General features: G+C 44.2%; 1 protein-coding gene across 1 annotated transcript in view; it reads right to left on the bottom strand.

Moving 5' to 3' along the window:
- The window catches only part of RYR3 (ryanodine receptor 3), a 581,277-nt gene that overhangs the window by 32,305 nt on the left and 533,366 nt on the right, over window positions 1-15,606 (bottom strand). Inside the window, exons 72-85 of the mRNA XM_045815782.2 lie at window positions 15,465-15,524; window positions 13,650-13,781; window positions 13,057-13,169; window positions 10,156-10,252; window positions 8,421-8,527; window positions 7,958-8,009; window positions 6,918-6,974; window positions 5,877-5,976; window positions 5,646-5,725; window positions 4,094-4,170; window positions 1,502-1,575; window positions 1,239-1,256; window positions 731-811; window positions 183-271 (exon numbers count right to left, since the gene is read on the bottom strand). Of these exons, the coding sequence (XP_045671738.2) occupies window positions 183-271; window positions 731-811; window positions 1,239-1,256; window positions 1,502-1,575; window positions 4,094-4,170; window positions 5,646-5,725; window positions 5,877-5,976; window positions 6,918-6,974; window positions 7,958-8,009; window positions 8,421-8,527; window positions 10,156-10,252; window positions 13,057-13,169; window positions 13,650-13,781; window positions 15,465-15,524 (1,137 nt within the window). The remainder of the gene's footprint in view (window positions 1-182; window positions 272-730; window positions 812-1,238; window positions 1,257-1,501; window positions 1,576-4,093; window positions 4,171-5,645; window positions 5,726-5,876; window positions 5,977-6,917; window positions 6,975-7,957; window positions 8,010-8,420; window positions 8,528-10,155; window positions 10,253-13,056; window positions 13,170-13,649; window positions 13,782-15,464; window positions 15,525-15,606) is intronic.

The raw sequence follows: 15,606 nt of genomic DNA on the forward strand, positions 1-15,606 counted from the left end.
CCCTATTTCAGTCTTCAAATACACATTTTTAGGTACTTGACTTCCCATAAGTGTGTGGACATAGATTATAACACCGTTCTTATTGGGCCCTGACTGGACCCTGGGCCTGTCCTGATCCCATGTAACCGTCTTAAGCTTCTGGAAATGTGTGTGAACCATGCCACCGTCCAAGACCCACTGACCTGCAGACGCAGGAGGTAGTCCACGGTACTGATGATGACGTTTACGGTGGTGGTATTGCCCATCTGAGTCCGCAGGAAGTTCTGAAAGTCTAAGAACACCAGCGCTGGGTCAGAACCAGCGCTCGTCACGCCGAGGAAGCTGAGCAAGCCCTCTTGGCTAAACTCTGAAGAGACGTACTGTGTGAAAAGCCTTACAAGAGCACCCTGTTTGGGTCCTGGCAGGTCCTGCAGGACAGAGTTCTGCCCTGAGCCCTCCCACCCTGGTAAGGCCAGAAAGTGGACTTTATGAGCCCCGAGGGACCTGACAGAAAGGGGTGGGTGTGGAGATGCACCATCTGAAGATTCTGGAAGCAACTCAGCCTGGGTGGCACTAAATAACATCAGCCCTGAAGTTCAAGTTGGTGCTCCATCGAGCTCTTTGTTGAGGAATGGATTAACTGCTGTCCTTGAGTCAGCAGCTGGTTGTATTAAATGTGGCATCCTGAGCTGAATCATAATTTGGCACCTGAATGTTGTTTTCCTTTGACAAATCAATCTGTTCCACTTACCACTGTTATGTCCTTCACAAAGTAACTGCAGGAATCTGAAGAGATCTCGTGTGAACTCGTCATTCTGAAGTACTTTTTCACCTTGAAAACAGAATATTGGTGAGCATTTGTTTGGCTTCTCAACCCAGAACACTTTCCAAGGCAAACGACTGCAAAAATGACAAAGGGCCTGCATCAGAACAGTTCGGAAAGGGAACTTTATATGAAGGGGAAACATCTGATTAACCAGGAACCGAGACTACAGAACACAATGACCAACCAAGCTAAAATACTGAGCCCCCAGATGCATTTGAAAGGAAAACAGCTAGGCTAATGGCAGTAATGGCTCACAGTTCAGAACCCATGCTCTACAGATGGAAGACACTTCTCTAATTAAGCGTCAAACTGCTGTGTTAAGCTTCACATGCAACTACCAAGCCTAGAAACGTGTCTGCACTGCAGCAATTAAATAAGGTCCCTTAGGACTCACACATACGGTAGACAACTGGGGCCAGAAACTCAAACTTACCACGCTCACGAACAATGACTGGTGATAAGAGAAAAACAGAAGAATGCAAAGTAAGAAAAACCATAAGCACCATGATAAACTGTGTTTAGTTAAGGCTGGCTCTGTGAATACATCCAGCCCTTATCAAAGCTCCTGATGGGAAGATTTTGCTAAATTTGAGCAAGTCCTTGTAGATTAAGAAGCACTGAGCGGGGGCTCTAACCAGAAAGAGTTAATTATGGTAATCAGAAAGAGAATGGCCTTCACCTTGACTAGTTACTTACGTGTTCCTTCCTCAGTAACCATCCCCAGGCCTTCAGCTTTATTCTGCCTTTCGAATGCATTCAAATCAAGGACACTTGTAAGAGACAAGAGAAAACAAGGTTCAGGGCCACGCACACTGGGAAAATGGATGTCTAACGTCAGTGTACCTATTGACTAAGACTATCTCGTCCTTGTGTTGTCATAAATGGTCTAACATAGTACAGTGTGGTTGAAAGTCTAGCATTTCCCTGATTTGCATCAAGAGCGTTGTCCAAGGATGCCTGTGGCTCACAGGCATGCACGGAGAGGGGTCAGAACTTATAACAACTGTCCTTGTTTGTCCAGTTTGAGTTCTTTCTTATGCATGAAGATTTAGAAAGGTTTCCTAAATAAGGAAGGAATAATTTGTTTCTACAATTTCTCAAAAGAAAGTTTACTTTAACTGCACTAATTAACGTTCACCTCCCACATTTACCTATTTTCTCTGTGAATCATAAGGACCTGTGTTTTTTAGTGCTCAGGGTGAATACTGATGGAAAGGGCTACAGAGTTCAGATTTACAAGGGCCACACCCTTTTAGAATTCTTGTATCATTCAGAAGCCAACAGAAGCTAAGGTTAAGCTTTCTGGAGGCACTGCTGTCCCGGAACCTGTAATAAGCTAGCCTTTTATTTGTCCCCACTTTCTCTGAACTTCCCCATCACAGCCACCACTAAATCCTACTTAGCCAGGAACCCCTAGTACAAACACAGAGCTCAACAAGGTGGAAATGTATAATCATATTATTTCCAATTGGGGCTCATTCTATTTCTCTAACAGACTCTCTTTCCCCAATCTGAAAGGCTTCATACACCATAACATGAGGTCTCACAAAAATATAGCTGTTAGGGCCCCTTATGGCTGGATCCATTAAGATTCTGTGAAACTTTGCCTTCCCTTTAGCACTGGGCAAAGGAGATGACCACTGCATTGGAAAGATGTCAGGGGAAAAAGCCTAGCATTTCTTTCCCCCTTTTAGGGAGCCACATATATTCTGCAATTTGGATACATTTTAAAGAGAAAACAGTGAAAATTCCTATTGCCATATTGTTGGTTTTTTCCGGGTCCTGCTGTAGAAAGGTTCTTCTCAATAAACCATCCTTCTATTTTAGCTTTGCTGTCAAGGGAAGAGGGCAGGGAGGTAGGATCTTTGGACAAAGACACTTCAAAGGAGCAGTTCTGATTCAGGAGACTATCGGGGGAACAGGCATGTCTGACCCTTACTCCATTCCAAAACACCCATTTCAAATGTTTCAATTTCCTTAATGTTTCAATATTTTACCAATACGTATTATTTTTATAATCAACAAAAATCATGAAAATATCTTAAAACTTCTGTTAGGACTCACTTGGCCTCTAAAGGTATGTCACCTGTCTCTCTAAGCCATCACTACAAATGAGGTTAATAATATGAAGTATTACAGACTACTAAGAGAACACTTAGAAATTTAATTGAAAATTTCATGGGCAATATGGAACTGAACTGCCTTGAGTTTTGCCATTCTGAGTCCACATGTACTATTTTACCTTCAGTGAGTCAGGCCTGGCAATATTACATTTTCTTTCCCTGAGAGAGGTAATAAACGAGTTGGCTGTTGGTGGTGAAAAAATGGAGCTCAGACAAAGGGATTGTACTGCAGCTCAAATATGTTCCCTATCACCCCAGGGTACATACGATATTTACTCCATCAAATAAGCTTAACAAAATTATGAAGTCCACCAAAGGAAAGTATGTCCATCCTGCAAATTTTTAAGTGGAAAATCTAATGCTCTATTTTTAAGAATATTAATTGGAGGTAAATGAGCTAATTATAACTTTGATTTCTTTCAGAACAAGTTACAGATTATTCAAAACACATATGAATCTTCGAGAATAAGCCGACACTTAGAAAGATTGCTGGCTTGTTTCCGAAAGGAGTAAGCATGGTAACCTATGACTTCTGGCTACATACTGTTCATTTGTCAGGGGGTCAGACATGAGGGGAGGCTTATACACATGGTAAAAAAGTGGAAAGTTGAATGCTTTGTTTTTTAGGCTACGGCAAAATGTTCCCATGTTAGGATGTACCTCTGTTGAAATGGAGGTGTCAAAATATGTACCCACCAAATACTTACTCAGGCTCAAAGGACTGTTAAGGATGCAGATGAACAGAGCCCCTAATGGGTCTAACGCAAACACAGCCTTGAGTCATACTGAGGCATTCCTCCTCTTTCCCATTCTTTTTTGGTTTGACTTTTAAGAGCATATATGTTAGGAGAAACACTTAGCTCTGAGGAAAACAACATTCCAAAACAAGGAGGTAAAGGTGATTAAAAAACCAAACCAGGTGTGTGCATGTGTGTATCTGTGTCCGTCTGTCTAATGGAGATTACATTTCCCCTTCTGTAGGCTATTTGAATGTAATCCTGAAGGCTGGAGGAACGATACCCATCCTCTTAGCTTTTTAAAGCAGGTAAGTCCTTCCTCAACAGTTCCATGATAAGCTAGTTTATTCTGTAGTCCCCCCCCTCCACCCCATTTCTCTTTCCTCTGAATAGAAAAAAATTGCTATTGGTGGTTTTCCCATATTTACCTGCAAGACTGCATAAGACCAGAAAGGCTTTGAAAGAATCCAGCATCCTTTTTCTCCTTCAGGTAATCTAGCATTTTCTACAAGGGAGACACATTTTTAAAAGGAAGAGCGATGTAAATTATGCCACAAGTAGTGACCCTCCCAATTGTAATAGAGAAACGTCAAGTCTCAGTCACATGGAGCCACATCCAGGGTGGTGGTTTGTAAAGTTGGGTCGGCATTAGGACCACCTGTGGATTTAACCCTTCCATGGGCCTGAGCCCCACCTGCCCTCTTCCTATGGAACCAGAGTCTCTTCAGGTGGACATTTTATTTACGTATTTTCTGGATATTTTATTTTCTAAAGGTCCACTGGTATTTCGGCTAAGGGCAGTATGGTAGATCTTTGATGTTCATAGATTTACTGTTTGAAGCCTCTCCCATGTGGGAATAAACATCAGGACTGTGATCTAGCACAATGTTGCTGAAGTATAATCTGAGAAAGTCATGAGTTGAGTTTGGGGCACTGGAGCAAGGGAGCTCAGCCAGTAACAAGCCTAGTTGAGAGCACAGTATCTTTCACAATCAGACTTTGTTTTCTCTGTTCTCCATTACTGGGAAGGCAGGAACTTTGTCTGACATCATAAAAATGTTTAAAAAAAAAAAATAAAAGGTCCTGCAAGAAAAATCAGCTGATGGGGTGGTGATGGAAGAGAACAGAAAGTGAAGGGTGTTTTAGAAAATGGTAATTCTTTTGTGACAAATTTGTTTGGGATGAGTTAAAGGCTGGGACAAATTACATGTAATAGTGGTAGTTATAAATTTGGAGATTCTCACGGGCACTGTGATATAACCCTCACAAATGCCAAAAGTCTTTGAAATGTCACTTTTCTGTGCACACAGATGCTTTCAGCCAGAGCCTGGAGTGCCCCCCGAGACACCAGAATATTCCTGTCTCCAGTTTCAATTCAGACTGTTGAATGGATTCCATGCGCCAGGAATCCACACTATGCTTCTGCGTGTTGTCTCATTGAATGCACGGTGGCAGGGGTATTTTAGCTGCATTACCCACTGCTACACCCTCCATCCCAGAACAGAGCCTGACCTTGGTGCATAGTCAGCAATCACAACACCGCGACTGAATGAATAAACAAACAAATGAACAGACAACAGGTGTTTGGGGTTATGAACTCCATTTAACTGACTGGGCTCCTTATTCATGGTAAGACACTAACAGGTAAAATGATTAAAATACAAACCTAGGCTTAGAAAACTTCCCTTAGACCCTCCCTGTGCAAAAAATCATCTAATGATGAAAAAACTAAACGTTTTTTGCCTTGAACCCCGGGTAAACTGTCTTTGTCAAGTACACATTTGTCTATAAACTACCAGCTCTGGTTTTATCTGTGTTCCCAGCTACGCTGATATAATTGGCCACTAAGGACAAACACCAGCAAGGGTGATTGTGGGTGGGCCCTCTGCAGTGGAGCCAACACCTCTTCCCCGGAGCGTGACAGCCGTCCAATGGGCATACCCTGAGAAGTCTGTACAACCCACTGGGAGTCCCCCGTACCTGTTGTACACCAGCGTTGCCCCCATTCAGAATGGCGATCCCCAGCTTCAGAGTCTCAACCACCATGGGGCTCATCTCACCTGCCACGGTGAAGATTCCATTGAATCACCAAGGAAACAGGGTTAATTACATCGACGGGGCTTTATCAGGGCTCTTTAATAACGACCTCACGTCACAGCATGCTGTCTCTGTGGGAGCGACAGGGGCCTATCCACAAAATCACGGAATCACCTTTGCTGGCGCTTATCATCTGAAGGACCATCTCTGCGGCTCCACGCTCATGCAGCCGCGCTTGTTGGTAGAGGGTTTTCTGCTTTTCCATTTCTTTCTCCTGGAAAGAAAAATACGGCAGGGAAAGATTTGTTTATCCTCAGGCCGTCTGCCATGCTAAGGTAAGCCAAGAGAATCTTTACTTGCCTAAGGAAGGCAGCACACACAATTCTGGATAAAGAAGACTTCTGAAGTTGATTTCCAGACACTACGGCAGCTTTCCAAAACTGTCCACCCACAATTCACTCATAGTTTGATGATGACTTTTCTACCTTTTGCACTGGTAGGAAACATAGCCCATTCCCCTGTAATACTCTCATTCTAGGACGTGACCCCAGGCTAAAATGTGTTTTCAATGTTCCATCATACGGGTCAGCTGAAGCCTGTCTGAATGCAGAAAACACCCATTTATCTAAAATGCTCAGATCACTGTTAACAGAGACCCTACCAGACATGGAATACTAGAATGCCAAGGCCTTCCAGAACCATAATTGTATTAATTTACTTTTGCGGTTACATACTTTGTCTATAGAGAGAATACCAGTAAATTAATATGGTTTTATCTTGGGAGATTCCATGCCCCGCACTGCCTCAGAATCAAAATTGCTATTAATGACATTTATAAAATAGTGATGCAAAAACCATCCCAGAGTCTCCATTGCTTTGAGTTTTCAATTTTGGATGTTTGAATTTGTCATTCTCTGGCACCTGTTACTACCATATTTGGGGAGCAGTGAGTAATTTCCCAGAAGAACCAACCCATGACGGGGCAGGGGCGGGGGTTGCCATTGGACTGCCTGCCTGCTACCTTTCATTAGGCTGGAAGACCAACGAGAGAACCACGGCTAACGTGCATGCTTTGTGTGCTCAGACTTGTGTATCTGCCGCCAGATACCTGCGGTGGGTGAGGCACGTGGTTCATGTCAGCACCCGCCTCTCAAGCCTGCCAGCTGGCTTTGGCTTTGGTGGATGGCCCTGTCTTCAATCTTGGTAAAAACTTACTTCAAATGTTTTTTCCTTGTCTTCCTCCTCTTCTTCGTCCTCCCCACTCTGACAACTCTGGATTCCATGGAGGAGGGAAGGGAGGAGACAAAAGAAAGGTGAGTCTAAGAAATGAGACTGTTCTACCGAGCAAGGGCGGGGGACAGGATGTAGTTCACAGGCACCTCAGGACCTCAGCACTTGGTAAAATCAAGAACATTTCGACCACTGCAGGGCAACAGTCCACTCAAAATGTCTTCATTGCAGTTACCAAGGGGTCCAGAAACGAGAAGTGGGAACACCAATCTCACACGGTCAACCGGGACCTATAGGGTTTAACGACAGACCTGAACTCTTCTACCTGGTAAAGTTCTGGTGCACATGCAGCCACAAGGGCAGGGGCTGTCCCTTTCTACATGAGAACCATGGGCTTGGCAAGAAGACTGGAGATACGTAGGATGTGAATCCTAAGGTGCCCCTTCCCGTTGTGACTCTGTGGTGCAGCGAGTAAAGGAGCAGGTGCTCCCGTAACCCCACAAATCCCTCTTTCTGCCTGATGTCAAGGTTTCCTGTTTGAAGAGAAGGTTAAGGAAGAAGGTTTCTTCCTTACCACCAGCCTTCTGGAGGCTGCTGTCCCGCTCTGTGACGTAGGAATAATGTCACTCTACCTTTGCCAGAGGACTAGGATCCCGTTCCAGTTTCTAAAGCCTATTTCCAAGTGTGCTGACTTCCTTCACCTGCAGATACTTTCAACTTTTGGATGTGCTCTCAATGTTGACTGGAAACATAAGGATGTATGCCTAAACTCCACATAGCTGGCCTGGAACTACCATGTGACCGAGCCACTGGCACCCACTGTTTCTAAGCTTCAAGCCCCCCTTACGAGGGCGGTGGCATGGCTTGCTAATGTCACCCCTGTGGTACATGAATTGTGAGGTGCCTGGAGCCCAGGTCATGACTGAGTCCTAAACCCTGCTGTTCAAAATGACAGTTTCTGTGTGTCCGCAGAGGTAAAAGGGAAGACAGAAAGACTGAGACGATGGGCAGAAACGCAGGTGTACCTTGGCCATCATGCTGGAATAGGACGTGTACAAGGGGTCATCTTCCAATTTGCTGGAAAGAATGGAGGAGATATTTAGCAGGCTACTTTTTGGACCCAGCAGAAAAGACTAAGAGCCACAGAGATCTCAAGTTCTAGGTACCAGAGAATTAATTAGAAAACTCCTTCCCCTACCCAGATTCTTAGAAACCCCTCTGAAAATCTGAATCAGCATTGGCTGATGGAATTCAGGAATGAAGGCTATAGTTTCAGGCTAATCTTTAGCCTCCATGTCTGGCTGAGACGACAAGAGGGCTGTGGCTTATATAGTTTGCCTAGATGTTTCTTGATGGCCAAAAAACAGGGCAGCAAGGAGGGGTGCTCAAATCTGGGATCCCCTTTCCAGGCACTGCCATCCGTGAGACGAAGGTGTGGGGCTGGCAGAACCGTGCCTGGGAGAAGCAGGGAGCTCTGGTGGTGCTGACCTCCTCTCCGTGAGAGCATTGCGGCTAAAATGGAGAATGATCTGATGAAGTGGATCTGGCTGCTTTTCTGTCTCCTCCTCCTCCTCCTCTTCCACCTTGGGGGATTTCTGCACAAACCAATGCAGACAGGTTTTAGGCATGGATTTCAGCACATGCCCCACAAATGCATGCGAACAAAGAGAAGGTAAAGCGCAAAGCACAGAGTGCATCCGATAAAAGCACAAAGAGACACCACTCTGTCATATGTTTATTTCAGGACAAGAAGCCCTAAGGATGCAAGGTTGGGGACACAAATATATATATTTTTCAGCCAATCAAAGAAACATTGCAATTTTAGGTACAAATGAGATGAAAGGAAAAGCAAAAGCCTGACTATAGGGTAGGAGCTGCAGACCACTCCCCACCCCCCCCAGCAGAACTCTCATGCAAGCCCTGGGCACCCAAGTTCAGGAGGGAAGCTCTGGAGAGTCCCCTGAGAGGCTGGGTCTCTCAGCCAATACCTGAAATTTCTCTTGGAGAGCTGGGCTGGAAACACGGATGGGGCAAAAGTTATAAGGCACTGGGGCCATTTGGGGTCTGATACTATCCTAGACTCAACCCAGCTAACCATTTCTTTCCTAACTTCACTGCTGATTCTAAAAATCTTATTGTTCCTGAGAGATGCCATCCTGAGCTGCAATCCTTGCAGCTTCTCCTTTCATTAAATCTTTCCTCAATCTCCTTTTACAGAAAAGGAAATAGCGTCTGATGTAGGAGGTAAAAGTGAGTTTCGAGCAGTGGCAGAGCCTGCAGGGTGTACCATATTCAGTAAATTGGTGAGAACTACACAGGCTCAGTGATTGGCTCAGAAGTGGAGGGCTGAAGTGATGCTTGTTGTCAACTTCACACTAATCAAGGAACTGGGAAAACCAAGGAACTGTCATTCTCACTGATGGTACTATAGGAAAAGAACAAAGGGCAAGAAGACAAGTGGGAGAAAAATGAGAGAGAAAGAATTAAAAGCAAAAAAGAGGGGAGAAGGAAAAGAAACAGAGGGAGATAGGAAAAGAGAAAGAAACAGGAGAAAGACTGAGTATGAGACATACAGAACAAGATTAACAGAGAGTAAGGGATAAGAGAAAAAATAAATGGGAGAAATAAGAAGGATTAAAAAAAAAAAAAAAAAGAACCAAGGGTTGGCCAAAGGAGAGAAGGGTTTATTTTCTGTCTGTACCATGATGAGTCTCTGCGGTGCTTCTGCAGTAAGGTTTTCCCCCTTGTATGTTGTTTTAAGGCGTTTTAGAGCATGAAGTCTGTTAGAAACAGGGCATGACAAATTTTCTGAAGGGCTGGATACAGAAACGTAAGATGCAGGAAGGGGATTCATATGTGCGTTCCCTAAAGCAGAGCTGCTGACCAGAAATGCAGAGCCTGGTAGGGCGGGGTGGCCTCTTGCAGCTGATGGTGCTCAAAACTTAACTTAGCATGAACTTTCCATCGCATGGCTGCGTGTCCCAAGAAACATTAGTTGTTAATAATGATGATGAGGATGATAACAGTACTAGCACCTCCAAGTGAAATTCATCCTCTGGCTCTTATGGCCATTAGCAGGGCCTCCTCTGATAATTTATAGTTAGTTCTCCCCAAACTGATACGCCCGATTCTTTGTGAATGTTTAACTGTTAGAACACACACACGAATACAAAAGTCAGATTCATTCACACCCATATCTACTTCCAGCTGAGTCAGTACTTACAGCCAAGTCCTGCACTAGTTTCTCTTCAAAGGAATACTCCTCTGTTTCTATCCAAAATCTCTGATAGCCATGGAGGAAGAGGTTAATGGAGCGGTGCCTGAGCGGAAGGGTTGAGAGTGAGGTCAAGAGGGATCCGTGGGACACCTTGTTTTAGTCTGGGTGGTTAACGGTTAGTAAGCAGGACAGACTTTTGTACAATTCTCGTCGTCTGATTGGTCAGGGTAGCCAGCGGTCCACCAGCAGCATTTGTTCTGAAGAAACCAGAACCCTCTAACATGCCAGTTTGCGAATGTCTAGAACACCTTCTGAAGGAACTAACATGGTTAGTGGGAGACCAGGTGGTAACTGTAATCCTTCTCTGGTCACAAGGAGTCTTTATCACATCTCTCCTCTAATGAGAAGGAATTCATTGGACAAGAAATGGTCCTGAAGGATTTGCTTAATATGGCAATGTGGTTATCGCTTTCGGCGGATAACCTGCCCAGGTAATCCCATCTAAGTTGTGCTGATGGTGAGTGGTTTAGTCCCAGATCAACTGAAAGCAGGAAAGCATGGGACTTCAATAGGGTCTCCAAGGAACTACACCTCCAAGCATTTACTTAGGTACTCCAGCATTTACTTAGGAAGGCAAGACTCAGGTGTGCTGTGCTGACAGCATAACTTCTGTGTGCCCCATGGATTCTGGCGGTGGCCCTAGGACCTGGGAACACTGAATAACTTTCAGGAGCCACTCACTCTCTATAAGCCAGGACTAGCTCCTGGGAATATAGCACCGAACAGCAGTTAGCTGATTACCAAATGTAAGGATAGTGGTGAGGAAGGAAGGAGAGAAAACTAAGATGCAGGTCCACACCAGAGTCATCCAGACCTGGCCATGGTTTCCAGAAGAACACAACCCTTGGCATCTTTCTTCAAGCTCTGACCAATCAGAGTTCTTTTAAAAAATTGTACAAATTTGGGTTTTTATGGTAATGTTAAAACATGGTCAAGAAAGGAGGAGTGTGCAGAAAATGAGCAGGTCTCTCCACAGGTTACATTACCATTAAAATGGGTATAAGCCTGTCATACTGAGTTTTTTCATTAACCTTTTCCAGCCAAACCCGTTGAAAGGTGCTCAGGAAGAAATTGTTAATTTTGTGTCTGGAGAAAAGCACACAGGTTGTCTTTTAAAAACTAACATCAGAGAAACAGTTTGCACATAATAAAATAAATCCCTTTAGCCCTTTAATATGGAGAACTCCATGCAGTTTAGACCATGACAAGATGGAGAAGGGAGTGATCTTTACCACCAGCTTCTTAGTTTTTATTATTATTGTTATAAAATCTACGTATGCTCCTCCACGCTAGGGAGAAATCCAGGCATGGCCAGGGGTGGGGCTGGCTGTATTTCATTCAAGACATGGTGAATCCCTCGACTTACTGTTGCCTATACAGGGGCAGAATTGCTGAAGGAGCAACCGATACATAACGTTTCCAGTGGATTTAGAAAATAATAATAAAATAATGCTTGTTTTGTGAGATGTAATTTTGGCCTTGCTGGACCTGGAGCCATGCTTAGAACTGAGCCCTCCTGGAGGTCCAATTAGCACATTAGGCCTGAACCTCTGCCAGAGAGGAAAGTGAATGCTTTTTGATGTTTCCCCACTTCTAGGAAACAGACAAAAATCCCGTGGATTTTTGCTTTCTCTACTGGGCTATCAATTTCACTTTGTTGCCGGGACACCTGTGGCCTTCATAGCCATGACTGTTGGCCTGAATTTTTCTGCTTTTTATTCATGAATTCTACCTGATTTTGTGGCATCTCATCCTCTTCCAAAGACACTAGTCTATTCTCTCAAAAGACTTATAGGAGCAGGTGTGTGTCTCAGAGGTCATGATTCTTCACTATCTTCCAAGGCCCTAATGGGAAAGCTCAGTTGGCCAGCTGGCTCAGGGCTGGTGACAGGGCACTCTGGACAATGGCCAGGAAGTGCAGTCTGATGAAAGCAAGTGTCAAGCATAGGAATAGACTTTTATCTCGTATTCCAAGGAAATCTTTATTTACATGGGATTCCGAAAATACTTTTCTGCATCAGTTTATTTTTCCTGACCAGGGGAGGACGGTTCATACTGATCTGCAAGTTGATGGAGCAGAGGCTGATAGTCAATGTGCAGCTCTGCTTACTGATCACAGGCCCGACCTTGTGGACTCTGCAATCAGTCTGAGGATGGGAGTGTTGCCACATCACCAATGACAATGAGTCAGGTCTCAGTGGTCAACATTTGCCCAGTCTGCACGGATACTCTGCTCTATGTTAATACACCACATTGCAGAAGAGCCTTCGCATATTTCTGACTGCAGCGTAGAGACTAACCACACAGATAAGGCAACAGGCAACATGGCCTCTTGGGACATCTTTAGCCAGTGTCCTTTCTTTATCTTGAAGGTAAATACACTGTGCTCAAGGATTCTCCAGTTACATTTCTGTACCTGCTGAGGAAACACTAATCTGGGAGCCATCCAAGTACCTCCGCATAGAAATTCATTTGATCTGTTGATGGAATCTGGGGTAAAGCACTTTAGAAAAAGTTATTTTTCCAGGGTTCCTTTACTTCCTCACAAAGAACCTCAGGAAAACCAGGAGCTTCCATATGCTCACCGGGCTGACTTTAAGGTGTAAAATGGTGAGCTAAGGCAGGCATGGGGCCCTAGGGAATCACATCTGTCCTCAGCTTTCTGCTTACCTGGATTCCCTTAGGACGTTATACTGTACACAGACTGTAATGGCGCCATGGATGGAGGACTCCAATTTCTACCCCTTGGATCATGAGTGTCCGTGCCAGAAGGCAGCACAGCTGTGGGAGGATAGCTTAATTCCCATCGCTGGCTCCCATGCCAGAAGAAAAGGACAGAATACTTGCCTGGGCAGGTTGTAGAGAGGGGCCATCCTGAAACAGGCCACCACCGCCCGTTTCCGCTGCTTTGACAACAGTTTGTGCCAGACTGCCTTCTTGGACCTCAAAGGCTGTTCCACCTGAGAAGAAATCACATGGGTAGGTGCGCACTAGGCTAACTGAGTGGCAGGAGGTAGTTGTCTGTCGCCCAGACTTCTCAATCCTGGATGAATTTTGATTTCTCAGCTATAGTCAGCAAAAGGTACCCAGCAGCAAATGATTGGGTTAGTGGCAGTCTGAGGTTTTCTTCCTTCTCCCAACTGCTTTTGGACGTTTATTACCTACGGGCACCCTCACAACTGGGTGAGGGATTTGAATGGGTCATTTGATCTAATGGCAAAAATTGGTGAAAAAGAAAAAAAAAAAGCTCAGAAGGGAAAGAATTGAGGAGTCTGCTACCATGAGGCACCAAGGTGACATTTGGGGGTGGGCTGGGTGATCCTTGTTCCTTGCTTTGGGTCTTACCAGAACACTCCTAACTAAGAGCTGAGTGTGGAGAGGAGCTTTACATTCTCCGGGGTGGTCTTGCTTCCTCACTCTGCAGGGTAGATGCTCCTTACCTGCTCCAGGTGGAAGACAGCTGCTGAAATTCTCTGGACACGCTCTACGGTCTTTTCTGGATTGAAAGGTTCTTCGCTCTTTAAAACATCTTTGTAGAGGTTCAGTTGCCACTTTACTGCTGGGTCGTCAGACTGAAAATTAAAGCACGCACCAGGTGAGCAATCTCCTGTCCCTCTTGTATTGAAAAAGCCTTTACTCCTCACATGGTTCCAGAGGAATTGAGACTCTTGTATTATTGCTTCTTTCTCGTTTTCTCTATTATCTTCATTGAAACATTGTAGATCTATATAGGAACTGCTCATTCTAGCCTGTATCTCTTAACTCGTGTCATATTTCCATCCCTTTCTCTCTGTACTACATTCTAATTTCCTGAAAGCAATCTTCCAATTCATAAATTCTCTTTTCAGCTGTGCCTAGCCTGTTTTTTTTAACTTATAAATTGGATTTTTAAGTTTAATGAATACTTTTAATTTTTGTAATCACTATATGGCTTTTTTTCAATCCCATATCCATTCTCCTTAAAAAAAAAAAAAAAATAACGTCCAGGGGCACCTGGCTGGCTCAGTTGGTGGAGCACGCAAATCTTGATCTTGGGGTTGTGAGTTTGAGCCCCAAGTTGGGTATAGAGATTACTTAAAAAACTAAAATTCTAAAAAAATCAAAAATAAAAATAATAATGTCCAAGTCTTTCCTTATGGATGTCACTGCTATGTTAAACTCTAAGTACTTCAACCACACTTATTTTTAAATTGCTTTCTTCAGTTCCTTAGGCTTGAGTTCTTCCCTTTGTTGCATTTTCTGACGCTCTAATGGTGGTGGATTTTCTTTCATTCCCCCCTTTTTTATTTCTTAAGCTTGACTTTGGCTTCAGGAGGAGTTTTATTTATTGGCATGTCAGACCATATCCTAAGAGGTGGAGAGTCTCCGAGTGGTTTTACGGTTGTCTCTGCAGGAGATTTAGAGGTTTTACTGGTTTAAGGCTAATTTTATGTAAGTTTCTGGCTCTGCATCTGTGCACAGCATGGGTAATTAGGTCCCACACTCTTCTTCCTTTAAGGTTCTTAAAGACCCCAGCCTCTAAGATACATATGTGGTTTAGAAAGCTCAATGAGTTTTCCCAACTGCATCAACGTCTCCTCATTCCTGTGCCTTACAGTGTCTCCCTTATTCTGGCACTTGGGATTTCTTTTTACTGCCTTTTTTGGAGTATATTTTCCCCACTACCCCCATATGTTTGGGATGGAAAGAAGTGGCTGTTTGTGTCAGCTTAATCCTCCATCGTAGCATAATGTATCTGAGGAAACAGTCGTTCAGATTCACAGGCCTGGAAAAAAAAAATCTCAAATAGCCTTTAAAATAAAAGTTTTTTTGGTTTTGTTTTGTTTTTTGGTTTATACCAACTCCGATAGAGCTACTTTGTTTCCAAATCTCTAGATCAGGGTGTGCTAAAACTGCCCCAGGTGTCCCTTACACTGTTTAACAAGGATCACGGTCAGTAAATCTGAGCCCTAATCTAACCCCCCGCTATGGCGGGATCTCCACACACTGTAGGTGGGAAGGCAAGCTCCATTAAATGCCTCTTTGCACCCTCTTTGTAACAGCAAAGGAAAGAACAAAAATTAAGGGCAAAAACGCTTCCCGACACCCCCAAACAAAAGTGAAAATTAAAGGCAGAGAGCTAGTCCTACCAATCAAACACCAGCCCTCGGAGACTGTTTTAGAACCCGCTAAAGAGAGCTTTAGTCAACCAAATGGGAGGACGGCACCCTACAGCCGCAGGGAAGCCTGCGTGAGCTGCCCCCCTGCCACGTCACCTTCTCCTGCAGGTGCAGGTTGTTCCGCAGGTGTTCCTTCACCTCTTCGTCTGTGTCCCTCTGTGGAAAGAGGTTACATTTTATTCTCAGAGGTCACTATGGAAATGTAAAGTAGTTTGCTGGCATCTTTATTTTAAGAACA

The sequence above is a fragment of the Ursus americanus genome, chromosome 36 (assembly GCF_024610735.1).
Source record: "Ursus americanus isolate L20-20 chromosome 36, mUrsAme1.1.p, whole genome shotgun sequence".
Lineage (NCBI taxonomy): Eukaryota > Metazoa > Chordata > Mammalia > Carnivora > Ursidae > Ursus > Ursus americanus.